Source organism: Telopea speciosissima, chromosome 11 (genome assembly GCF_018873765.1).
Source record: "Telopea speciosissima isolate NSW1024214 ecotype Mountain lineage chromosome 11, Tspe_v1, whole genome shotgun sequence".
NCBI classification, from domain to species: Eukaryota; Viridiplantae; Streptophyta; class Magnoliopsida; order Proteales; family Proteaceae; genus Telopea; species Telopea speciosissima.
In genome coordinates, this window is record NC_057926.1 from 57,283,229 (window position 1) to 57,309,949 (window position 26,721).

General features: G+C 39.7%; 1 protein-coding gene across 1 annotated transcript in view; it reads left to right on the plus strand.

Annotated features, from left to right (window-relative positions):
- The first annotated feature begins 3,335 nt into the window (after window positions 1-3,335).
- Window positions 3,336-26,721, plus strand: part of LOC122646772 (AMSH-like ubiquitin thioesterase 1) — a 28,509-nt gene continuing 5,123 nt past the window's right edge. The window contains exons 1-7 of the mRNA XM_043840370.1: window positions 3,336-3,563; window positions 5,156-5,220; window positions 5,406-5,481; window positions 5,609-5,800; window positions 13,281-13,375; window positions 26,353-26,458; window positions 26,534-26,580. Coding sequence (XP_043696305.1) covers window positions 3,444-3,563; window positions 5,156-5,220; window positions 5,406-5,481; window positions 5,609-5,800; window positions 13,281-13,375; window positions 26,353-26,458; window positions 26,534-26,580 — 701 coding nt within the window. The 5' untranslated portion in view covers window positions 3,336-3,443. The remainder of the gene's footprint in view (window positions 3,564-5,155; window positions 5,221-5,405; window positions 5,482-5,608; window positions 5,801-13,280; window positions 13,376-26,352; window positions 26,459-26,533; window positions 26,581-26,721) is intronic.

The window sequence follows — 26,721 nt, forward strand, 5'->3', positions numbered from 1 at the left end:
ACAATGGAAAGTCAAGGCATATCAGTTTAAGACATAGCTATGTAAGAGAATAACTCATCAAAGGAGTTGTGACTATTAGTTATGTTAAATCAAAGGAAAATTTGGCTGATCCCTTTACAAAAGGCCTGGGTAGGGATGTGGTATGGAAGACTTCCAGGGAGATGGGTTTAAAGCTTTTAAATGAGAGGTAACCTGCAAGTGGAAACCAACTAGACACTAGACCAACATCTAGTCAACTAGTTCAATGGAAAAACACTTGTAGTAATAACCGGTTATGCACTCAATTAGTAGAGATAAGATCTCTTGACATCTCAAGGTAGTGCATGTTTGTATGGAGAAACCGACAGAGGGTAGGATCAGTCCTTCAATGAGTCTATGCCTTATAGGAAATGCAAGTCATACAATTGCATTTTATTAGATTCACCTATATAAGTGCAGGAAGTGGGGCCGCTTCTGCGAGATTCAAAGCTTGTCTCTAAGGCACTTATGAAAACCTAAGATGAAAGCACAAGGCCATAAATGTGCGGGTGTTATTGAAACTATGTTCAAGTAAGTCATATGTCTAGTATATTAGATTTGTCGCTATAAAATTATAAGTTCAAGGCTACGGCTACTTCGTTTTTGATAAGTACTAATGTATTTTGACAACATAAAGGTTCAAGTCGAAAGACACCTTTATGTAAGTATGATTTAGAAGTACAGAGAGTTTATTGACTGAGGCTCAATTATTTTAAAATTGGGGGAAATTGTTGGAATTTTTCAAAATATTGATGTGGACTTTTAGTCCCACATCGGCTATGAAAGGAAAGCTCATTGGGTTTATATGTGTTAGTAGTAAGTAGTTATTATTATTACATGTAATGCTATAAGAGATTATACGGTGCACTTGCGAGCGAGGACGGTACCTGTCCGAGCGCGTATACGTGCGCGTGCGTGAGGCGCAATGTGGCGCTTTGATGGCGCACTTTGCACTTCGCACGTGCGCATCGTCGCAGTATGTCGCCTTAATCTTTTCGGGATCGACGGTGTCTGATCAAAGGGTGCTTAGGATTAGGAGGGTGCAAATACTGTCTTAAGGACAGAACGATTTCGTTCGACTCAGGCCTTCTTTCTGTCCTCTCCTTTTTGTTCAGTTTTCTAACATCCTCAATAAGAGTAGCTGATGCTCAATCCAAAGAAGAAGAAGAGAATTGAGGGACACAATGACAGAAGAATAGTCTGAATACACAACCAAATTTCTGAGCTCTAAGCTAGGCAATCTCTAATGGCTTCAAGCTTCAGCCTCCATGGCTTGTGCTGAAAACCCAACATTGTAGGTACATCTAGCTGCCAAGAAACTCCCCTTAGAGTATTTGAGAACCATACTTTGCCCTCTTGAGCATAACCTTTAATCCAGGCACCATCTTGATGAGAAAAAAGCTGAAGACTGAAGTCGCCAACTCCCTCAGGGGGAATAGAAGACGGAGCATAAATTGATTATAGGCTAGGAGTAGTGAGAGACGAGTAAGCAAAAGAACTTTTGTTTATGTGATGTCTTAAAGCTTCCAAATTGCTAATCAAACCAGGATCCAAATGGAAGATGCCAACTTCCAGATCTTTAGTTTATACTCAAGTGTTGATACGCATTGCATTGTCCAATGGATTCAAATACTTGTAAAACCCATTCTAGTCGAGTAAGAACCTGCTCCAAAAAATTTCATTTCAATTTATCATATGCCTTACACAAGTCCAATTTCATAGCCATAAACCCTTGTTTAAATTTTGTATCACAAAGTATAGCAGCTCATGGGTTACATACAATGTTATATTCAATAGCTCTGGTAGGAATGAATGCACTTGAAAAAGACTTATGAGGGCATCAAATCGAGGATATGTAGGGTGGAGAAGAGTTTTTCCGTTTTAGGTAGGTCTGTAAATGGATTGGATTTGCCTCAGATACAGATCAGATGTGATCGGATCTGGATATTCCCTGACTGAATATGGATACCTCTAAACGGATTCGGATGGACTCGGATGCGGATCGAATTCAGATTTTTGTCCATCCGTTTACATCTTTGCTTTGTGTAACCTAGACCTTCCTCTCCTTAGGGGTTACAATTTACTCTCAATCCATATATCTTAAATCATGATTCTCTTTTCGTCATATTCTAAAACCTATTGAATATTCAAAAGACTCTTAAGATCATTATTTACTTAATTTTTTATTATTAGATATTCAAAATTTTGTTGACAGATTTTTATCGGAGTATTCAGATTTTTTCGGGATATCTCTAAAAAAGTACGGATGTCCCTAAACTGATACGAATGTGGATCGAATTTTAATTTTTAATTATCCATTTACAGCCCTAGTTGTAGATATTTATGCATTTGAATGATAAACAGTAAGTAATAAATACAATTTAATTAGGACAACTGAAAAAATGGAATGGCTCCAGCCCTACCAATAACCCTTTCCAAAGCTGTTTGAGGGCAGTCATACTAATGCAATAAGTAGGTGATCTAAAGTTTTCTCATGTTTATTGCACAATGGGTAGGTAACATTTCCTTATCCATATATCGAAAACTTTGATTCTCAACAAAATTCACCTACTCATATATATATGTATGCTTCATATAAAGTGATAGACATGTGTTTTTTGCCATGTCCCTCTATACTGCCATTAAGAATGCATCAAGGGACATTAATTATGGAAGCAAAGCATACGAATAATCACCCCAATTGTACATGAAGTGAAACGTAAACAGGTAATCTTACCAAAAAAAAACGTACACAGGTAAGTGATCTGGGTTCCTCTACTGTCTCATCTTGCTTCCAATTTTACTTGGATCGATAAAGTATGGGTTTATCCACCCCCAGTGCCCAACTCAGTTTGATTGCCTATATCCTTGATTTTAATAAATTTTTGAATTTTCTTAAAATTGCCAGTTGATCGAGCGAAACCAATCAAAACCAGTTTGAACCAAACCAGGCTCCTTGCCGCTTCAGCTTAAAATACCATGATTGGGACGATCCATCCGGTCTCAGCCACGCACCTATGGAGCACATCTCAACTGCCCTGACCAGTTCAACGGTACACACCTCTAGTCTCAACTCTCAACTCTGATCCGAGGTTGGTTGGTTCACGAAGACCCTCCCTCAAACCGGCCAATGACTAGGTTGGTTGAAATTCTTAGCCGGTTCTAGTTCGTTACTTGGGAGTTGGGACATGGGACGTTGGGGGTGTTGAAAACTTGGCATGTCTCAGAGTTCTCTCTCAACCCAAATCATGATTCATGAACCGCTCTCGCTCCACTTTGACCCGACAAACAAGAATTTAATTTATTGCCACCTCGACTACGCTTCTCTCCCTCTTTCTCAAAATCTCAATTCCGCCATTAACCAAGTCCCTCAAAGTTCGGGCCTCCCCTTTGGAAATTAGGCTTGGAAATTTCCGATAGGGGAGATGAGGTCTTCCTCAGGAGCAGGGGGGTTCAACATCAATGTCAGAACCCAGAAACTCGAAGTCGATAATCGTATATCTCTACGTTATTACTATCGGATCGCTGATAATCTCCTTAAACAGGTTTCTGTTCTTTTCCCCTAAAATAATTTCAATCTACCATGCTTCCCTCTGCACCGTTGATGTTTGGTATCCCGACTTGAATTTCTTTCCTTTTTGTTTTCCATATCGTTTGTTTCTTAGTTCGTGACAATTTTCAATTGTGTCTTAAGTTTATACAGGAAGAGTTTAGGTCATCTTCTCTCCAGTATGCCTTAAAATTGTGTAAATCTTGGGCCGTTGTGGATGTTTAGAACTGGAATACTTTACTATATTGCGTTCTGTAGGGATGAATTTGATGTTTGACGTTCTGAGGAGTCAGTTGATAAGTGGAAACTTGAATTGGCTGCTTCAGGATGTCCTTCAGCTGATTTTGCACCCAATTTTTTTTTTTTGAACATCTGAGCTAGTCCCAAAGTTTCTCTGAGAATCTGATTTCATGGGGATCTTTTATTTACTGAAGCTTGGTGCCTGCTGTATTATTTAATTCAGATGTTTTTCGTTCCTCTCTCTATATATTTTTTGTGCCCTATATTGCTTTTCTTTTTGATATTAACATTGTTACTGCCTTTATGACTCCACTGTCATCTCTTAATGGACTAGGATCCTTGGATTGCTCCTGTTAAATTCTGGATATGCTTCTTGTGCGGCTCCCTGAATTAGCAGTTCTGTAAAGGTCTCCTAAAAGCTTGCTTTGAAAGATCTTTTTCTTTTGGTTATTGTAAATTCTCTTGTAAGATAGAGAGAAGAGCAGTGTTATAAGGACTGCACCTCAGGCAAGACGAATACCCCTTGCACCTACCACTACTTCATGAAGGCACACCCTTTGCATGCCTTTGTAGTTGGGCTGCTTGCTTCAAGTAAATGAGGCATATCCTTTCCTCGATTGTTGCAGCCTTGAAGGCTTGCTCTGGTTGAGAATGTATAGCCTTCTATATTATTTTGGAATTTTTTTTGGTCAAAATATGAAATCTTTGATTTTAGTAATAACCCTGAGAGGAGAATCTCCCTGACAAAGGAAGACAAGGTGGTGGCCGCGGGTCTAACCACCACATTCTGGAGTCCAAAATGGTGGCTACAAGATGGGATTCTATATCATATTCTCTCTTTACATGAGGGGATTACAAAATGCAAACTCTGTGCAAATAAGCAAAATGTATTCCGCAACACCTTGGGATAGCCAAGCTGTGCTTCCATAATTTTAAAAATTGATTAGGCAATATAATTGGGCTTTGTCATCTTCTTCATCAGTTACAACTTACAAGATGTCTCGGATAGTCTGATTAGTTATTTATAGATTTTTGTGATTTGCCCTATTTTTATAACGTGTTAATTGTGTAATTTCATACTATCACTGTCAATTTAGTATAGAAATAAAAAGGAATGAGAAAATGCATTATCTTTGTGCAATGAAGGGCCTTAAGGGAAGCATTTCAGTAATGAAAGTCACTCTGTGTCTATGTCCCAAAATTATATTTGCTTTTCTTTTTTCTCTTTCTCTTTTTGTTTTTTTGAACTGATATGATGTGGTTTCACTAGGATAAATTTATTTCTTAAACCTGCTCCTGTCCTGGCATGGGTTTCCATGATCTAAAATTTTTTGTGGATTTATGCAGGCTGACATCTTTCGAGCAGAAAAGAACATTATAGATCTGTATGTTATGCTTATGAGGTTTTCAAGGTTAGAGATGGAAACATAGATGGCATAATGTTCTTTCTTTGTAACGACATTTGTAGTTTGTAGATATTTTAAGTTTGTGATTATTCATTCAATATGGAGGATGGGAAAATTAATTTTTGTGAGACATTTTAATCTTTCTCACATATCCAAACTAAGTTAACTTAATGGATTTTTATCTGTTCCAGTTTGATAACTGAAACTATACCACTTCATCGAGATTTCAAGGCATCTCTTCAAAGAGAGAAACTTTCTTTCAAGAAGGTATTGGGAAAAACTTTATTTCAAGGATGAGGTATTCTTATCATGTATTCACTGTCAACTGAGGATAAAAGAGTTATTCCATTCAAGTTCCTCTAACGCTTTTTAACCTCTGAAAATTTTCTTACAGAAACTATTGAATGCACTGAGTGAGCTGGAGAAATTGAAGCCAGCAGTAAATCAGAAGATCGAGGAACTAAACAGAAAACAAACAAATCAAGTAGACAGGTGGGGCCATAACCACCAAAATGGTTCTTTTGATTCTTTGCTGGAGTGGCCTGCTGTCAAAAAGAAGACTCAAGCTAATTATGAGATCAGAAAGGTACAATTGAAGGTTCATCATATCATTGGAAACTTATTATTCCACACCACCATTTTAACTTGTGCTTTGGGGGTTATAATTGAAGACACATAATTATTATCTTAGCTGAAGCAGTAATTATTCTCTATTGTAGCATTTGTTCTTCATTCTCGAATGTTCTATTTTTTGCTTGGCCAAGAGGTCCCTTTTCCAAGGAGGAGAGAATTATTGGAAATTCCTCCCTTTTGCTGTGTGCTGGTGAATGGAAGGAAAAAGCATATGAGAATCTATGAGAACTATGTGCTCCCTTTGCAAAAATGGTGGACTGGTTTTAGAGCTTGATTTCTTGTGGGTTTGTATTATTAGAGAGTTTAAGGGGGTATTCTTTTGTAACCTTTCAGTTGAAGATGCTCTGAGAATGTTATCTGGGGATAGTTTTCCTTTTTAGTGTTTGTTAAGCCTGTCTTTATAAAGGGCTTTCTAGGTTACCTAACAATAGGATTCAGAAATCCCTTAGAAAACCAGAATCACAGGAATAGGAGCAGGAAACCAGCAAGCAGAGAAATATCAAAAGTCTAATAGAAACAAATCTGATTAACCAGAAATTGTGGTTGAACGGTCTTTTTTAAGGTATGAGGAACAAGCCAGCAAAGTATGTAATGTAGTCCTAGGTTTGAATAATCAAACTCGGAACCAATAACCAGGATCGAATCTGAACAAGTAGTTCGGTTAGGTCAAAATAGTTGATTTGGTCAAATTAGGGTTAGGGTAAGTGGATGTAGGGGAGTCTTCTAGTGAAGGTCTTGTTAAGTTTTAACAAGTCTAGAGTCACTAAACAAATTCGGCAGCAAGCTAGGTTGGATTAGGGTTAGGTTTTTGACAAGGGGATTATGTGGATATCTAGGGTTTGGCTGGTCAGATGGGTCTACAACTTGGATTGAGTTTCCCAAAGGGTGAGAGGAGAGTTCAATCCAAATATGGGGCTGTTTCAATGGCTGGTCTGTTCTGGGCAGTGAGGGGACTGTGGGAAAAGGTTTAGAGATGGAGAGGAATCTAGGGTTTGGTTGTTAGAGGATTAGAAGAAGAATGGCTAGGATTTGGGATGATTCAAACTTATTGTTGTTGCAGAATTTCTTGGACAGCAGCATGCTTGACTGAAGTTCCTTGAATAAAAACCAGAACTTGAACAATGTTGAAGAACAAAGAGAGCTAGAAAGAACCACCTAGGCTTCACACCGCAAGGTGTCGACTGAATCAAACACCAATCTCACCAGCCTTTGATCAAACACAAGACAAAATCTTCAATGGAGAAGAAGAGCAGCAAACAGCTTTTCATTAATCAAAATTCGTGTTCAATGCTTACCCCCTTCTAACCTTATATAAAAGACTCAAAAATAAACTCCTACACTAAAAAAGAAAGGCCTAACCCAATCCTTAACCTATTAGGTAATCTAAACTGACTAGGAAACTGAAATACTGAAGGAAATAGACTCAAAACACGGCTGGACTTATAGAGTCTTGATCCAGCCCAACTTACAAAACAATTAAATAGTCACATGACCACTTAACCAAGTCACATGATACTTAAGTGATCACATGACCACTAATTACATAAAAATAAAACTAAGGAATTAAAACAACTAATCCCGTATGCAACCCTATTACCTATACTTTATGTCCATAAAAGTGACCCATTACATTGGAAACCCATGGGATCAAAGGTCCAACATGTATATAACCCAACCCTAGACTTATTCCCATGAAATAAGCCTCTTTTGATGATGTATCTGCATCAGTATGATTAAAATCTAATGGTCTGTGGTCAGATGCGAAGATATGGAAGAAGTAGCAATGCATTAGGAGACGAGAAACCCCAAACAGATTCCAGAAATCGATTGCAGGTTTTGATTTTTGACAAGCTCAAACAGTAATTAATTACCAAAATTAATGAATAACAGCGATATGAGATCCCCAACAGTAATCAAAATCAGATTGAGAGAATTAGTTCCAGAAATCAGAATTTTAAGTTGACTTGTATTAGGATTCTTGGAAATCTTTGGCAGAATCTGAATGAATCAAAAGTTCAAAACAGAATTAACAGAGATATTCAGTAATAGAACCAGAAAAGTATTCCGAAACCAGATCTGAAAACAGAGTTTTTGAAGAAATCATACTTGCAGTAAGATTCTAGAATTTGATTGAAAAAATGAGTGTAAATCAGAATCTGAATCCAGCAAATTTTCAAGCAATTCAATGGTCTGTAGCAGAATCTTCATTTAAAGCAGAAACCAATAAACGGTATTTACCAGGTCATCCGGTTTTTTAAAATAGAAAAACTGATATTCGCTGGCTAAAAGAGAAGTGCAGAAACTGGCTTGATTTGATGTATATGATAGAAAGAGAGATAGGAGAAGGAGCAATCAGGAATTTGCTAGATCCACTTCTGAATCATCAGAAGTACTACTAATCAAGGTACTAAAACTCGGAACTCGGTTCCAACTCGACCCTTGGAAAAATAGAGTTGAGTCGAGATCTCGCCGAGTTGGTGCATTTTTTTTCCAACTCGAAGCCTCAATTCGGTTGGTTTTCGACCTAGTTTGGGTCTGAAACTTGGTATTTAGCATTTCAGCCTATTTTAGGCCATTTAAACACAATGGCACTATCAGATTTTGCAAAAACAAAGTCCAAATATGAGTTTCACTTCGGACCATAGTTTGGTAGGCGATGATGTACTAAAATACCCTACTCTACACATAATTTAGTAATAGAAAGTAATCAAAACATTCAATTAATGTAAAACAATTTAAATAAACATTAGAAATGTTAAAGACTTAAAGTGTACAATACATCAATCTTTGAACAAATGTTACATAAAATGTGATATGTTAATGTATTCAGTCCCAACACGATCCACAAAGAATTCCCATGTCATAATGTTGCTGTAGTTTTGAAGGAGCTTCAAATGGGGAAGAAATGAGTAGTGTTGGGAGCTTTGGACAGAACTTGACCGAGATATGTCGAGTTCTGTCGAGTTAGGTAAGTAAAACAAGAGGTTGATGGGTCAAAATCTGGGTTGACCCGAGATCTCGATCCGAGATTTTGCCGAGATAGTGTACTTTTTAATATCGTATTGGGACTCGACTCGGTTTCTCAAAAAAACCGAGATCTCGCCAAGATCTCGCGAGTTGTCGAACCATGGTACTAATGTAGTGCTAACCTTGAACCGGTGTATGGCAGTGGGAGATGAGCTTGCGATAGGATCACAGATATAGGGACTGAACCAGATTGAAAGAAACCATATAAGTCGATAAGCTAAACTGAGATACAACTAGGGGGGGGGGGGAAGAAATAAAATAAACAATAAAAAAGAAGGATATGATCAGGTTTCACCATGGAGCAATCCGGGTCGGAAACTTGGAATAACCTTATTGGATTTGCTTATGGGCCCACCCAATCACTTAAGCAACTCAATATTATGAACAATAGCAAACTTGTAATAAATCAGAATTTCAAAGGCTTATTTCGTAAGACAAAGAAGAAAGCACAGAATAGGAATTCTAATTAAAAGTGGGGGCTAACTTGGAACAAAAGAAATAGGATACAAAGATAATGAGGAATTGAGGATAGAAGGGAAGGTTGGATGTGGAAATATGGAATGAAAAAAGATGAGGATAGTGACTAATAACAGAGAGAGTGAGGGGTAGTTATGTAACAAGAAATGAAACAAAGCAATAAAGTTGGGGAAGGAGAAGGTATTGTCTTCTACTTCAAGATATGATACAACCAGAGGCGGAACTAGCAACCTACGAGGGGAGAACTGATGCAGGGCATTTGGGGGCTGCTCCTACTAGCCCTAGCCCAGGCCCAATTAGATACTCCAAGGGATGCCATCTCAGGCCCAAGCCCAAGCCCTACCAGCCTTGCATTTTGTTTTTATTTCAGTTATTGCCGTAGAAGTAGTTATTAGAGGACAGTTATTGCTGTAGAAGTAGTTGTTAGGGAGTTATTTTCTGCAATTTTTTTTGATTTTGAGTTTTTAAAAGAGTGTGTTTTGAGAAGGAATGGGGAACAGAATTGAATAATGGAAAGAATGAATTGAGTTTCTGACTGTGTGCGTGTGCAGTCTCCTTCCCCCCCCCCCCTCCCCTCCTTTTTCTTCTTGTTCTCACGGCTTCTTCTCTTTTCCCCCTGCAATTCTGATTTTTCCTCTTCTTCTTCTTATTCTTCTTCTACTGCATCTTCTTCTAACGGTTTCTCCTCTTCCCCCTGCAATTCTGATTTTCTTCCTGGATTCTCTTTCTTCCTTGCCCCTTCTCCCATTATCTGGTATCAGAGCCCAAACTTGGGTGAATCTCTCTCTCTCTCTCTCGGATTCTTCTCCCTTTCAGTCTCTCTTCCCCTCTTATCTTTCTTCTCCTATCTTTCAGTTCCCTTCCCTGTTCTAGAAACCCCAAGCCAGAACTCCAAAATATTCATATACAACTACCTTAACGTCTTTACCATAACATCCATTGAACCCCTTTAACGACACGATTGCAACAACCAATCGTTCCATATTATTCCATCTTATCCCAAGTTGGAATGACAAACAACACCGGGGATGCTGCAACAGTAATGGTGTATGACTTCGACATTCCACTCAACAATATTGAGTGGTCGTGCTGTTTCAAGATTTCATCTCCTTTTTTCTCGTGACCAGAGCTTTTGAACGGCATGGATGTGCAGCACATGGACTGGTTTCCTGGGTTTATTGGAACTCGAGGTCAAGTTTTTTTTAAAGCAAGGGAGAGTTGATGCAGGACATTTGGGGGCTGCTTCTACTAGCCCTAGCCCAGGCCCAATTAGATACTCCAAGGGATACCATCTCAGGCCCAAGCCCAAGCCCTACCTGCCCTGCATTTGGTTTTTATTTCAGTTATTGCTGTAGAAGTAGTTTTTAGAGGACAGTTATTGATGTAGAAGTAGTTGTTAGGGAGTTATTTTCTGCAAATTTTTTTTTTGATTTTGAGTTTTTAAAAGACTGTATTTTGAGAAGGATTGGGGAACAGAATTGAATAATGGAAAGAATGAATTGGGTTTCTGGCAGTGTGTGTGTGCACTCTCCTCCCCTCCCCCTCCTTCTTCTCACGGCTTCTTCTCTTTCCCCCCTGCAATTCTGATTTTTCCTATTCTTCTTCTCACGGTTTCTCCTCTTCCCCCTGCAATTCTGATTTTCTTCCTGGATTCTCTTTCTTCCTTGCCTCTTCCCCCATTAAGAACTCCTTCCACAATAATTGGATCGACGTAGGAAATCAGGGCAGGTTGCAAACCCTAAGGTCTATGGATTTTGCACAAGCAGAACCCTGAATAAAGATCAAAAGGGTGAGTAGAATTTCTACTACTTATGTCTAGCGGAGAAACTCAGGAGCAACTTGCTTGCTGGTTCGATGTCTCCCAAGAGGGGGGGGTCTTAGAAGATTAACCTCCAAGATTTGGATTGTCTATAGATAAGCAACGCATACCCAGATTCTTAGTGAGAAAGGAGCAGAGCTAAGGGATTTCAATCCCACAATGCAGGAAGACTAATACCCAGTCGTGAGTGACTGCTATCGCTGGACAGGGCACTGGGTATGGGTTTAAGTGACTCAGTAAGAAAAGAAATAAGAGGTGGTCGAAGACATAGAGGGAAGAAAAGAAATAAGAGGTGGTCGAAGACATAGAGGGAAAGAGAAGAAGGGAGGACTTGAAGGGAGGACTTGCAGGGAGGAGGGAGAGAAAATAGATGAGAGAGAAAGAGAGAGATCATGGGGAAAAGGGGGGATTGGAAGAAGAAGCTCGCCACACGCAGGCACCAAACAACTTGACTATTCGATTCATTCTCATCCTCCCATCGTTGGGTTACACATTTTATAAAAACCCAAAGAAGCAAAGATTCCTAATTACTTCATAAAACTTAGCTACTAACTAAAATAGAAACTCAAATTGGAAATTTCCCTACATGTTTAATAGCTACCCCAAAATAAAAGATTACATATCTAAATCCTAAATATCTTATTGAACCAGAACAAGGTTGGGGCCTGGTTCATCTTGGTCTGGGTTACCGGGTTCGAATCGGGTCAACCACGAATTTGCATCACACCACCAATACCCCAACCTTGGAATCACCACCAAGGGTTCCTGGAATCATCACCAGGGAGGTTACTGAATCACCATAACAGGGAGCTCTGAATCATCACAGAACCAATGGGCTGAAGCCAAACTTTTCATTAATTAAATTGTTGTATTACATATTTACGGCGCATATAAGAGCACTAAGTTATAGATTAACTAGCCCCTCAACTTCCTACTCTTAACACAACTCACAAAGTAGAAACTTTTCTAAATTCCTAAACTTGAGAATCAAGGGATCTGAAAATAGAAGCATTCTAGAGTTTCTAAAACCGTATTCAACAATTCCTTGACAAAACAGAAACAATTCAAATTAGTAACTGAATATGGACTCAATCTAACCTAAATCTTTTAGAAAATTGAAAATCAAAATTAGAAACTAAATCTTCTTGAAAACTAAAATCGAAACTAGAAACTAACTCTCAATCCCATCTAGGACTTATATCCCTCATATTTGGGCTTATTGTATTGAGTCATTATAAGAGAAAACTCAAAAAGTACGAAGTCCTTGACCCTATAACCCAGTAGGGACTTAAATTAAGTCTAACCTGAACTAATCTTGAACAACTGGTTCAGTTGGACACGGACCCAAAAAACTTAAAAAAACCCAAAACAACAAGCTCTTCTTCTCTTCTTGCTGGAAATCTGCATCAAGTACACTCCTGAATCTCACAAAAGTAGTCTGAAATCTACTGACCCAAAACAGACCAAAACAGCTTCTTCAATTAGTCAAATCGTGGGAGAGGCCAAAGCCTTTACTTGTTTAAACTTTAAATATAAGACTCTTAAGGAACAAAACAGACCGACTAGGACTCTCCAGCCACAGGCTGTGTTTGGATAGTCCCTAACTGACTCAAACTTTTAAAAACAAAAGACCAAACTGATAAGGGAAACTACACCCATCGACCAGCCTATTTCGGTGTCCTAAAGTGACTATGAAACTGAAACTAAATCCAAAATAGATGTGGAATTTATTAGAGGTACTCCAGTCTGTCTAAACAACTTAAACAATAATAAAATAAAGGAATTAAACTCCTAAAACTAGCCCACGATTTGGCGATATCTTGGGTGAACTAGAACTTGAACCACAGGTTCAGTTGAAACAGAAACTGGTTCAAACCATGAACCACAGGACCAGAATAGGCCTTGTCTGCAAGCTATCACAGGAGCCTCTGTTCCTCTTCTTTCTGGCTTTTGAATACTGCATCACTTTATCTCAGAGATTTTGCTGCTTCTATTTTAGGTGCCTCCTTTTCTTTCTTTTGGCAGTCAAAGCATTACATATCAATACCTTAAAAAAGAAAAGAAATTTAATTAGAGAATTGTTACATGGTGTTCTTTTTACATCTGACAGATGCCACAATCTATTGCACGGGAAGTTACCCATCAAAGTTCAAGGAGTTACCAATTCTCCAATTCAAGACCAGTGGAAGGGCAGTTTCACAAATTGTAAGTGATCTCACTTTCCTGCTAAATAGGTTCACACTGAGAATTCCCCTCTGATACATAGCATTGTAATATCTATTCAACTCGGTCAAGATATTGTGATACATTCTAGGGTGGATTATCAACACCCCCCCTCTAAAAAAACCCCCCCCCACCCCCACCCCCAAAAAAAAAAAAAAAAAAAAAAAACTATTATTTTACTGTTTTGGCAGTAAGAAAAGGAACTGTGCTGTTATTCCATGTGTGAAGTCATGCAGTAAGTCAAACAAGTGTCACACTGTGTGCGCACATATGTGTGTGTGTTTACATAATTGCTTATTCCATTTTAACTAGGTCTTCCTTTACACGGTATGAAGGGACAAACTTTGTTTTGCAGTCTTTGATGCAGATCCAAGTTCACGCAGGAAGAAGAAGAGCAGCCTTTGAGCAGCCTTTGATTTGCATTGGAGCCTTTTTACTTTTTAGTTCTTCTTATTAGGGTTAAAACAGTCTTTTTATATTTATTTTCTTAAGTTCTCCCTCCACGATTTTAGTGGGATAAGTATTTAGTTGTGTTAGTTGTTCAAACTTATACTCCTATTTAGAGTATAAGTCTATGATGTGTTATGTTTGTGATTAGGATTGAGATTAGGAATTCCCACTCCTAATCTGACTAGGATTGCTTTTAAGTTGCTTATTTGTAAAGCCTTTTGGCCACCCCCTTTTATTATAAGTACCCAATTCGTGGGAGGCTCCCCCACAACTTTAAACATAAAAAAAAATCTCTGTTTCAGATCAGGAATTGCTGCCTCTGCTCCTCTGCGAGCTTGCATCCTTGTGGACTCAAGGTGGTGAAGGGTGGGTTCTCCTGCGACTCCTTGCACTGTGAAGGTCAGGAGGTCTCTTCAATATTCAATCTGCTGTTGCTGCTTCTGCACATTCAGACCTGCAACCGTAAGTTTCAGCTGTTCTCTTATTCCCTTTGCTTGACCCTAGCTTACAGCCCTTCTCTCTTAAACCCTAAAAGCTCCTAAACACTGCCCAGCCCCCTAATCAACCATCCAAATCACTCCAAACTTCAACCGAACTCTCTCCCCCACCTCTGTGACACTCGGCCAGAAGCTCTTGGCCTGTCTCCCCTTAGAAACCCTAGATCCCTTTATTCCCTTCATTCCCAAAACCCTAACCCTAATAATTCTGAAATCTTATTTCCTATTCAAACCTAAGTAAAACCTATACCAATAGACTCCTAAAAACCTGCATACCATTACCTAATAAAACCCTAACTCAATCTCCAATTCCTAACCCTAATTTTTTCCCTAATCACCCTAATCTGCCCATTCGGCCAACCTATTACAAGTGAGACTTATTTCACCTAGGCTACATCAAATTGGAATCAAAGCTATGGAAGGACAAGGCAACCTTGTTGTTGATCCACCACGGCCACCCCCACCTGATCCAATGGCTGCAATTCTCGACATGCTCCATAAGATCAGTGATCGGTTACAGATTGTTGAGCAAAGGCCAGCTGTGCCTATTGTAAACAACCCTCTATATGTAGAGGAGGATCGATTACAAGTACATTCTAAAGTTCATGGAACTTTGGGAAGGGATGAACATCACAAAGATCATCCTAGACGTCACAAGGACCACAGAGATCAGTCTAGACATGACCGAGGTTACAGGGATCGACTTAGGTATGACAGAGATGACTACAGAGAAGACAGGGACAGAACTACTGAAGCACCTCGAAGACCCAACTTTGAGGAATACTTGAGATCCTACTTCACTGGAGATAAAGGCCATAACAGGAGATTTGATACATAGAAGGTCAAGCTTGAACTAAAAGAGTATGATGGGCATGGTGATCCACAGAAATTCTATGATTGGGTTGCTGCCCTAGATGACTATTTTGACTGGTATGACTTGCCTGAAGACCGAAAGATGCGACTGGCACGTACTAAATTAATTGGCTCTGCTCGAGAATGGTGGCGTAAAACAGAGAGGGCATGGAACATGAAGGCAAAGTGCCTACCAACTGGGAGGATATGAAGTATGATCTGAAAGAGAAGTACTTACCAAGACACTATACAGCTCAGATGCAAGATCAATTCAACTTCCTTCGTCAAGGGAACATGACTGTATCCGAGTACATGCGAAAGTTCGACTCTCTCTCATCTCGTACTGACACCATAGAAAGTGCTACTTAGATGCTATCTCGATTTCGGTTGGGATTGAGATCTGATATCATTAGAGCTATTGGCGTTGTGGATGTTCTGGACATCAAGGACTGCTTTGAGAAGGCATTGAAGGCTGAAGACCTATTGAGCACCACTAGAAGGTTTGGCTCCATTGCTGTCGACACCAGAAAATTTTTTCCAGCATCCAAACCAACTAATGGTTACAATAGAGGTAATAACACCATTGCTGGTTCTACACGAACAGGCCCCTACACTGGCAGCTCTTCACTTGTGGATAAGGGCAAAGCCCCAATAACCACTAGTGACTTAAATACTTGTTATCGCTGCAATGAAAAGGGACATTATGCTAAGGACTGCCCACAAAGACAAAGACCAATCAATGTAGCTGACAAGGAAGAAGACAGCCTTGACGAATTTGATGAACAGGGTATTTATGCATTACCCCCTGAAGATGATGATGATGGGGCTGCTTATTTTGACGACTTGGGTGATGAACTTGAAGATACCCGAGGTGTACACGTAGTAGCACGTATATTGAGTGCTGAATCTAAAGGTGAGACCGCACTGCCCAGATAATTGTTGATAGTGGTAGGTGCGTTAATGTTGTGTTTGAAGATCTTGTGAAGAGGGCGAGTCTGAAATTTGAGAAGCACCCGATGCCCTACAAAGTCTCCTTATTGAATGGGAATAAGCTTGATGTGAACAAGCGATGCTATGTTCCCTTACAAGCCCAAAAATATTCAGAGGAAATTTGGTGTGATATCATTCCGATGAGAATGACTGATGTTCTACTAGGGAGACCGTGGCTTTATGACAATGACGTTGCTCTCCTAGGAAGAAAAAATCTGTGTGTATTTCAACATAAAGGAGAAGAAATCAGGTGGTACCCACTTAATTTGCCTGCAGAAATACGAAAACGTCGTGTCATGCGCACTAATCAAAAGGGGACAGAATCTGAAAATAAATTGCTAGCTGTTCCACAAAGGGAATTTGAACAAACCAGCCATGATACAGGTCTAGTTCTTGCCTTAGTGACTCACAGAAGAACTGCCCAACGAGTTGCCACCACTTAGAGACATTCAACATGCCATCGATTTGGTACCTGGTGCTATGTTACCAAACCTGCCCGCCTACAGGATGAGTCCCTCTGAGCATGAAGAGCTTAATAAACAAGTTGGAGAGCTTCTCAAGAAGGGGTTTATTGAAGAAAGCATAAGCCCTTGTGCTGTTCCAGCCTTGTTGACACCAAAGAATGATGGTTCGTGGCGCATGTGTGTGGACAGTAGAGCTATCAACAAGATCACCATCAAGTATAGGTTCCCAATTCCTAGGCTTGATGACATGCTAGACATGCTGTCCCCGGTTCTAAGGTCTTCTCCAAGATTGACCTTCGCAGTGGATACCATCAAATTCGCATCCGGCCTGGAGACGAATGGAAGACAGCCTTCAAGACCAAAGATGGATTATTCGAGTGGAAGGTCATGCCCTTTGGCCTGACGAATGCACCTAGCACCTTCATGAGAGTCATGACTCAGGTACTTCGTCCCTTCATCGGTAAATTTCTTGTTGTTTATTTTGATGATATTTTGGTGTACAGTAAAGACCCAGATGAGCACGTAGACCACCTGAAACAAGTTCTCAGAGTACTCCGGCAAGAGAAGTTGTTTATCAATTTAAAGAAATGTTCCTTCATGCTGCCCAAGGTTGTTTTCCTTGGTTTTATAATTTCTTCAAAGGGTGTTGAAGCTGATCCGGAAAAGGTCCGAAGCGTTGTTGAATGGCCTACTCCGAAGACATTTACTGCAGTGCGAAGCTTCCACGGTTTGGCTTATTTTTACAGGCGATTCATTCGCAATTTTAGTGCTATCATGGCACCCATAACCGAATGCACCAAATAGAACAAGGGTCCGTTCGCATGGACAGCAGCCGCTCAAAAGGCCTTCCAAGTGATTAAGAAGAAGATGACTGAAGCTCCGGTGCTACGCCTACCCAACTTTGACCATATTTTCGAAGTTGCTACTGATGCTTCCCATGTTGGTCTAGGCGGAGTTTTTATGCAGAATGGGCATCCTATTGCATTCTACAGTGAGAAACTTAATGATGCCAAGACTTGGTACTCTACTTATGATATAGAGCTTTACGCTGTTGTTCAGGTCTTGCGGCATTGGAGACACTACCTTATTGGCAAAGAGTTTGTCCTGTACATTGATCATGAGGCACTCAAGCACCTCCACTCACAGAAGTCCATTAGCACCAGGCATGCTAAATGGGTCGCATATTTATAGGATTTCAACTTTGCCCTCAAATACAAGTCAGGAAAGGAAAATACAGTAGCTGATGCACCGAGTCGAAAAGTCTTGACCTTGAACACTTTCTCAGCCCATGCACTTAGCATCGAGCAGATCAGAGACGAGTATGCTAGTGACAAGGACTTTCAAGTCCTATATGCTGATTTGAAGCAGGGTGGACAGCACCCTAAGTACTCATTACATGATGGTTACTTGTTCTTAGGAACCCGGCTGTGCAGTCCCGATTCGTCCTTACGACACCACATTATCCTGGAGTTACATGGAGCATGGTTGTCACGGCCTCACGGCGATCCAAGTCGGTGGAAGGGTGTCACGTCGATATATCGACATGTCGCCCGGCGAGCATGTCGACCATGTATAATTTTTTATTCTCTATTTTTAATGTCATTTAGTATGCTATAATATATGTCCTATAACATAAAAAATCAACATGAAAGTGTACTACACTACTACTAATGTACTATGCCACTATGGTTTAATTCATGAAAGTGTAACTAATATCCATTAGTGTATATGAAAGTATGAAAAATTGAAAATATAGATTAACCTATCAAATAATTGAAGGCAATAGTAAAAACAAATGATAGGCAAACCTGTTTACTGAAGCTTGATAGCAATAGTCTTTCTTCAGTGTATGTGATTTGGAGCAAAGCAACCTGAACAAAGTAATAGGTATATATTAATATATATGAATTTGATGAAAGAGGAGAGGAAATTATGTATTCAAAAGCAAAAAAATAATTTAAGATAGATAACTGAATATAGTAATCAAAGATCAAAATATTAAAGTCAAGTAATCAACCAAATATAGATAACTGTAAGTTGTTAACTAATCTTCAAAGATCAAAGTTTAAAGTTCAAACTTCAAAGTTTAAACAATCCATAATCATAATATCCAAAAGGGCCAAAACTAATTAATTATCATATTCATCTAAAAGATCTGCATTTGGCAGATTTTCTTGTCGTGGTTCTTCGACACCAACATAGTCATCTACGACATTCTCGTCGTCATTCACATCTTCCTCTTCTTCCTCATCTTCATCTGGCTTAGAGTCATCTTGAACATCAGCCATCCTTGAGCTACCTCTCCCGCTAGCATGTCCACGGCTTGAATATGTCACATCGGCTCTAGAGGTTGATGCTTGAGTTCTCCTTGGTCGGATGGGGGCTTCAATCGATGCCTCCATTGCTCTACTAACATCATTCCACGTGAGATCATCATTGGAATGGACTAAATCTTCCCCTGACTGGGTAACCATCCACTCACTAGACCAATCCAGCTCATCAAGAATTAGTGGATCATATGTTTTGTTTTTGCCTTCTATCTCACGTCTTTGTTGAAACCTTTCATGGAGGCGGCTATTGTATTGAACATAGACTAGATCATTCAAACGAGAATGTTCCAGTCTATTCCTCTTTTTGGTATGAATCTGAATTCATAAACAAGAGAGAACAAAAAAGTCATTTTTTAATAAAAGACATAACAAAAGTGAAAAAAAAAAAAGTCTAAAAAATAAATTAAGAGTAAATGTAATCATGTAAGTTAATACTTAATACTTACAAACTCAAATGTGCTCTAATTGCGCTCGCAACTAGAAGAAGAGCAACAAAGGCCTAGTATGTGTCGAGCAAGCTTTGAAAGCTCAAAAGCACGATCTCCATTTGTACTCCACCAAGTAACTATAAAAATATAATAAAAAAACTGAATTAATATTAATACATCATAGACATAGTAGCATACAAAGTAGGTACAAACTAAAAATACTAAGTTACTTACTAGGATTTATGGTTGTCCGTTGTCTAATCGCCATATCCCTCCCGAAACAACCCTTTGAATATCTATAATCATCAATTTGCAAAGTTATCTTGTCTTGTATAGCAGGGTCAACCACCAATCTGGTCATGATATCAACCAATGAGATGTGTAGATTGGCAATCAATTCGCCATCTTTACTTTCCTTGAACATGAAAAAATTTTCGGGATTAAGAAATAGTGCGGCTCCATACAATGGACGCTCCATCTGACACTCCCAACGCCTGTCAATGATACTTATAATTTTCTTCCATAGCCGTTCTTTATGTGCTAAATGTTCACGTATTTTCTTTTTTGCCTCTTCCATAGCAACATAAACTTCAGGCATAGCAGGCCTCTCATCACCATCAACAATCCTCGAAACAACAATAAGTGGCTTCGATGCTCTAATAAAATCCTCCACAGTGTTCCAAAATGGTATAGCAAACACCGTTTCTTCCACTTTCTTTCCAGCCTCTGTCTTTGACAAACTAGAACCCTTCCACTCATCAGAAATAAACAAATGCTTCAATGCATCCTTATGCTTAACTTAGCTCTGACATGTCAAACAAGCAGTTGCAAATCTAGTAACTGCAGCTCTCACAAGATCCTTTTGTCCAGTTCTTTTCCTCATTGCATCAAGAAGACGTGTGTGCCTGTAGATGAAGGTGGTTATTTTTTTTCCCTTACCTATCACATTCTTAAAGTCTTTCAGACCACCTATATCCTCCAACATCAAGTCCAGGCAATGGGCTGCACAAGGAGTCCAGTATAGCCTTCTTCTCTATTCCATAAGCATCTTACCAGCCAACTTATAATTTGAAGCATTGTCAGTCACAACTTGAATGACATAGGCCTCACCAATCTCATCAATTTTGCTATCAAGCAATTCAAATAGCATTTGTCCACTTTGAACCACACCAGATGCATCAACAGATCCCATGAAATAAGTCCCCTCTGGACAGTTAACGAGAAAATTAATTAAGTGCCTTCCCCGTTTATCCGTCCATCCATCAGACATAAGAGTGCACCCATACTGCTTCCAATACTCTTCATATTTTTTCTTCATCTCTGCAGTTTCATTCACAGCATTTCTTAACAATGGCACTCTCACTTGATGATATGAAAGTGGAATATATCCAGAACCATATTGTGCAATAGACTCACACATCACCTCAAAGGTCCTTGCCTTAATGGCATTGAATGGGATACCTTGCTTATACATCCACTTAGCAATGTGATAATCAACTTTGGCTTTTTGTTCTGGTGTCCTAAAACAGTTCTCTATAGTAGTCTGAGTAGAACTACTATTATGCCTCTCATTGACTACTTGCTCAGGAGTCCTTCTAACATGAGCATCCATGGGACCCCTTACTTGAGGCTGAGTAACCTTTCTTTTCTTAGCAATTATCCCAGAGCTAGGAGCCACCCTAGCACTGTAGGAGTCGGGATTGTCCTTCTAGTGTATCTTCGATTGTACTTGCCCTCCAACTTCTACAAGCATCATCATCACCAGCATCATCATCCAACACTTCTGTAACAGATTTCTTCTTTTTTTTATTTAGAGCTTCCCTCATCACTTGAGAAATAGCATCATTCGTCTTGGTACACTTAGTAACGTCTCCATATCCACCCACCAAATGTTGCTTCAATCTTTTAATCCCACAGCTCATTTCTTTGCCACAAAGGGAGCATTTAACAACATTCTTGTTTGTTAGATCTGGCCAATACCCATACTTCCACCCAGGGTCATTTGATTTGGCCTTCCTTGCTGGGTCTTTGCTTGGATCATATCCTGGAGTAGCTCCAGTACTTGCAATATTTTCACCCCCACTACTAATGTGTGTAGAACCATCCATTAGTTCAACTATGAAAGAGACTACAAAAGTCACAAAACAAAAATAACGATTAAACTGGTTTTTAGGCTGAACTAAAACACAAAATCAATCTATCAAAGTACTGGTTTTTCTGCTATAACATTAAGTTGAAGGGGAAAAAAAAAAAACTGAATTATGGACTAATGGAGTTGAATATGTGCTGCTGTTGTGTGTGGCTGTGTGCAGGGCAAGAAGAAGAAAAAAATAAAACACCTTCTCTCATTCTCTGTCTATGTGGGAGCCTGCAACTGCAAGGCAAGGAGCACAAAAGCTCAAAACCGAGAGGTTGTGTGCAACAGTGCAAGCCTGCAAGGCTGCAAGTGCAAGGCAACAAGAAGAAAAAGGAAAAAAAAAATCGAGAGGTCTGCATGTAGCAAGCCGCAATCGCAAGGCAAGAAGAAGAAAAAAAAAAAAAGCAGTACTATGGTCAGAATCGGAATAAATCCCTCCCCCCTCTCTGTCTCTCGACTATCTCCTGCAAACGTTGCGAAGAAGAAAAAAAAAAAAAAAAAAAAACCGAGAGGCTCTCCTCTGTCTCTCGAGTCTCGACTATCTCCCTGAGTCCCTGTTCACAGAGACTGAACAAAGAGGTTGCGAAGAAGAAAAAAAAAAGAGAAAAAAAAAAAAAACCGAGAGGCCTCCCTCTGTCTCTCGACTATCTCCCACTGTACAAGCAGTTGCGACTTGCGAAGAAGAAAAGAGAAAAAAAAAAAAAAAAGAAAAACCGAGGGGACTACTAAGTACTAATGAAATAATCCCCCTTGTCTCTCAACTCTCTCCCTGTCTCTGTGTGTAATCCGTATGTGTGGCTGGTCAAGCAGAAGGAAAAAAAAAAAAAAAAAAACGATACTACTACTACTGGCTGTAATCATTAATCATTACCGGAGGCTGGGAGGAGAAGAACTGAAGAAGAAGAAGTTAAGATTAGAAGAAGAAGAGGACTGCTGGGAGGAGAAGAACTGAACTCAACAATCGAGTTGCAGAGGACTGGGAGGAGGAAGAAGAACCAAATTAAACAAAAATACAAATTACAAAATAATAAAAACTTACCGGAATGGAGTCCTGGAGGTTGCTGGAGATGTTCGCAACTTTGAAGGAGTGAAGAACTGCTGCCAAGAGTTGCAGGAAGCTTGCCGGAATCTCGTCTCACGAACTCTTCCTCACTTCCTCCGTCTCGACTCTCTCCTCTCAACCTCAAAGTCTCGAACTGTTTAGCCTTTTGTGATTTCTATTTCCCCCCAATTATTAGGGTAATATGTTTATTGTCTTTAAACTTTATGATAAATTGATGATGTGTATTGCAGGTGTATACTTTTAAGTTACACCTCCAATAGACATTAATAAAAAAGCATCTAAGCTATTAAATGGTTTTAAAAAAAAAAAATTTAAATCTAACTTTTATATGTACAAATATCGACCGATATGCCAACATATCGTGGTAATGTCCATGGCGACGCCATGGAAGCCATATCGAATGATATATTTACATCCACCATGGCGTAGCTCAATATGCCACCCCTCCCAGCGCCAGGACGCCATGACAACTATGACATGGAGGAGGTTTAGGAGGACACTTCGGGAAAGATAAAACCATCTTACAGGTGTCTAATCGGTACTATTGGTCTCACTTGGCCAAGGATGTAGAACATGTAATCAAGCAGTGCCGAGTTTGCCAGCTAGCTAAAGGTACCAAGCAAAACACCGGCCTCTATTCGCCATTGCGGATCCCTCACCAGCCATGGGTTGATCTCAGTATGGATTTCGTACTTGGTCTTCCCCCTACTAAAGAAAGATTTGACTCCATCATGGTGGTGGTTGACAGATTCACCAAGATGGCTCACTTCATTCCTTGTCGAAAAACACTTGATGCTTCCCACATTGCCAAGCTATTCTTCAAGGAGATTGTTCGCATCCATGGGTTACCCAGTACCATTGTTTCCGATCATGACGTGAAGTTTATGAGTTATTTCTGGAAGACTCTATGGCTAAAGACAAATACCAAGTTTTTGTTCTCTACTGCATTCCATCCCCAGACTGACGGACAGACAGAGGTAGTCAACAGGAGCCTTGGCAATTTGCTGCGGTGTTTGGTCCTAGATTATGAGAAGACGTGGCCCTCTATCCTTGACATTGCTGAATTTGCATACAACAGCTCCGTGAACAGGACCACCGGTCGTACTCCTTTTGAGATTCTCCTTGGGATACAACCCCGCCGGTCGGTTGATCTCATTCCCTCACCCCCTCAAGCTCGGGTAAGTGTTGAAACCGATGAATTCATCCGCCATATCACCGAAGTGCATGCAAATGTTCGCCGCAAAATTGCTCTCAGTTATGATCACTACAAGTCCACTGCCGACAAGCATCGCCGGTTCGTTGAGTTCAAGCCCGGAGACATGGTCATGGTATTGGTAAATCCAGCAAGACACCAACCGGGTGTCAACAGTAAGCTCCATCCCAAGAAGATGGGTCCATACAAGATGCTGAAACGTATTGGACCTAATGCTTATGTTCTAGAGTTGCCTGATGATATGGGCATAAGCAATGTTTTCAACGAGGCTGACCTATACTTGTACACGGGGCATCATTCAGATGATGGCGATTTAGAGCACATGTTGCGGCTACCCCAACTGAAGCCACCTCCGGAAGATGTGCTTGAAGAAGTTCTAGATGATATGCACAAGACGACTCGTCAAGGTGCCGGTTACCACTCCTTCCTTGTCAAGTGGAAAGGTCGCCCAGGCCAGGACAGCACTTGGATACATGCTGATGATTTCAAGTGGCTCGATCCGGAGTTATATGATCGCTACATGGCATTCACCCATTCATCGGAGATGAATGTTTCTAAGCCGGGGAGAGCTGATGCAGATCCAAGTTCACGCAGGAAGAAGAAGAGCAGCCTTTGAGCAGCCTTTGATTTGCGTTGAAGCCTTTTTACTTTTTAGTTCTTCTTATTAGGGTTAAAACAGTCTTTTTATATTTATTTTCTTAAGTTCTCCCTCCACGATTTTAGAGGGATAAGTATTTAGTTGTGTTAGTTGTTCAAACTTATACTCCTATTTAGAGTATAAGTCTATGATGTGTTATGTTTGTGATTAGGATTGAGATTAGGAATTCCCACTCCTAATCTGTCTAAGATTGCTTTTAAGTTGCTTATTTGTAAAGCCTTTTGGCCACCCCCTTTTACTATAAATACCCAATTCGTGGGAGGCTCCCCCACAACTTTAAACATAAAAAAAAAATCTCTGTTTCAGATCAGGAATTGCTGCCTCTGCTCCTCTGCAAGCTTGCATCCTTGTGGACTCAAGGTGGTGAAGGGTGGGTTCTCCTGCGACTCCTTGCACTGTGAAGGTCAGGAGGTCTCTTCAATATTCAATCTGCTGTTGCTGCTTCTGCACATTCAGACCTGCAACCGTAAGTTTCAGCTGTTCTCTTATTCCCTTTGCTTGACCCTAGCTTACAGCCCTTCTCTCTTAAACCCTAAAAGCTCCTAAACACTGCCCAGCCCTAATCAACCATCCAAATCACTCCAAACTTCAACCGAACTCTCTTCCCCACCTCTGTGACACTCGGCCAGAAGCTCTTGGCCTGTCTCCCCTTAGAAACCCTAGATCCCTTTATTCCCTTCATTCCCAAAACCCAAAACCCTAACCCTAATAATTCTGAAATCTTATTTCCTATTCAAACCTAAGTAAAACCTATACCAATAGACTCCTAAAAACCTGCATACCATTACCTAATAAAACCCTAACTCAATCTCCAATTCCTAACCCTATTTTTTGCCCTAGTCTCCCTAATCTGCCCATTCGGCCAACCTATTACACAACCTGGTCCTAAGTGAGACTTATTTCACCTAGGCTACATCAGTCTTTCTTCATTTAGTCTTCCATCTAATATAAATATATAATTGGAACACTGGAGGACTTCATCTTGTCTCTAATGAGCTAATTTTAGAACACCAGCCATGTTAGATATGTGTCAGCTGCACCCAGATACTCCTGCTATTTAAATTCAAAAGGTAATTCAATATTTGATTGGAATTTTAAGAAAATTGTTAAGTTGTTGCAGAAGTAGAAGGATCATGTTGTTGCACTTGATGATCGGTAAATCATAAGATCCAAATTCATGTAGTGGCATCTGCTTGTGATCGATTTATTTTTTCTTTTTCAATTTAGGCCCCATTTGTCTCTATGTAAAATTGGTGAAGGTTCAAAAAAAAAGAATATGAAATGTTCCATTATAGAGATTGTTTCGTTGAAAGTAAACATAAGGCTGCATAATTTTCCATGGGGCTCACTATTTTATGCCCAAAAAATGTAAATTAGACTACTAGAAGTTAAATGTTCCTTTTATTTTTTCTTCCATGCATTAGCATCTAAACAAATTGAGCCTTTGGGGACAAAGGGATATTGGAATAGTGGTTTCATATTTAGGAGCTGAGTCTAATCAGTCATCTATGAGTATTGAAGTTTAGCTCTTAGAAAAAGTTCCAATTGCACCTTGGTACACTGAAATCCACATCACCTTAACATAAATAAATCCCTATTCCCTACCATAGAATTGGGTGGAAATTTTTTGATTGGGAACAATAGTAGCATTGCCAAAGTGTGATAACTTGTTTTCTTTTTCGTTAAAATAAAAATAAATGGTTTTTAGATGAAGATGATTGCTCAGTTTTCTGGAGCATAGATTTGATAAAGTTTAGTTTGGGTCTATCTTTCATTTACGCAGTCTGTTAACCAATGCGACAATGCTTTAATGGATTCATTTGTGTTCCGTTATTTGCACTATCTCTTTACACTTGCTTGAAAACGGTTTCTTGTAGATCTCTAAATATCCCACGTCCAAAGGAGGAAACACTATCGAGGCATTCTATTCTGGGCCCAAATGGGCTTCGTGGGCAGTGGCAACCACCTAGTACTAAGCAATTGGTATGATATATTTCAGATTATTCCTTTCTTTTTCCTGGTCAAGAAATGGCGCTCAATTTTCACTTGTGGATGTAGGTTCAATATCCAAGCAATTTAGACTTAACTCCAATTGAGATCCCAAGGTTTGCCTTCTACCAATATGTCATGTGTCTGAATTATTTCTTATCTATATTCCTCTATTTCTCTATACCTTGATTTGGGATAGATGACTCTTCTATGTCTAGTCTTTAGGTCCCCTAGATCTTTGGGTTGTGGTAATGTTG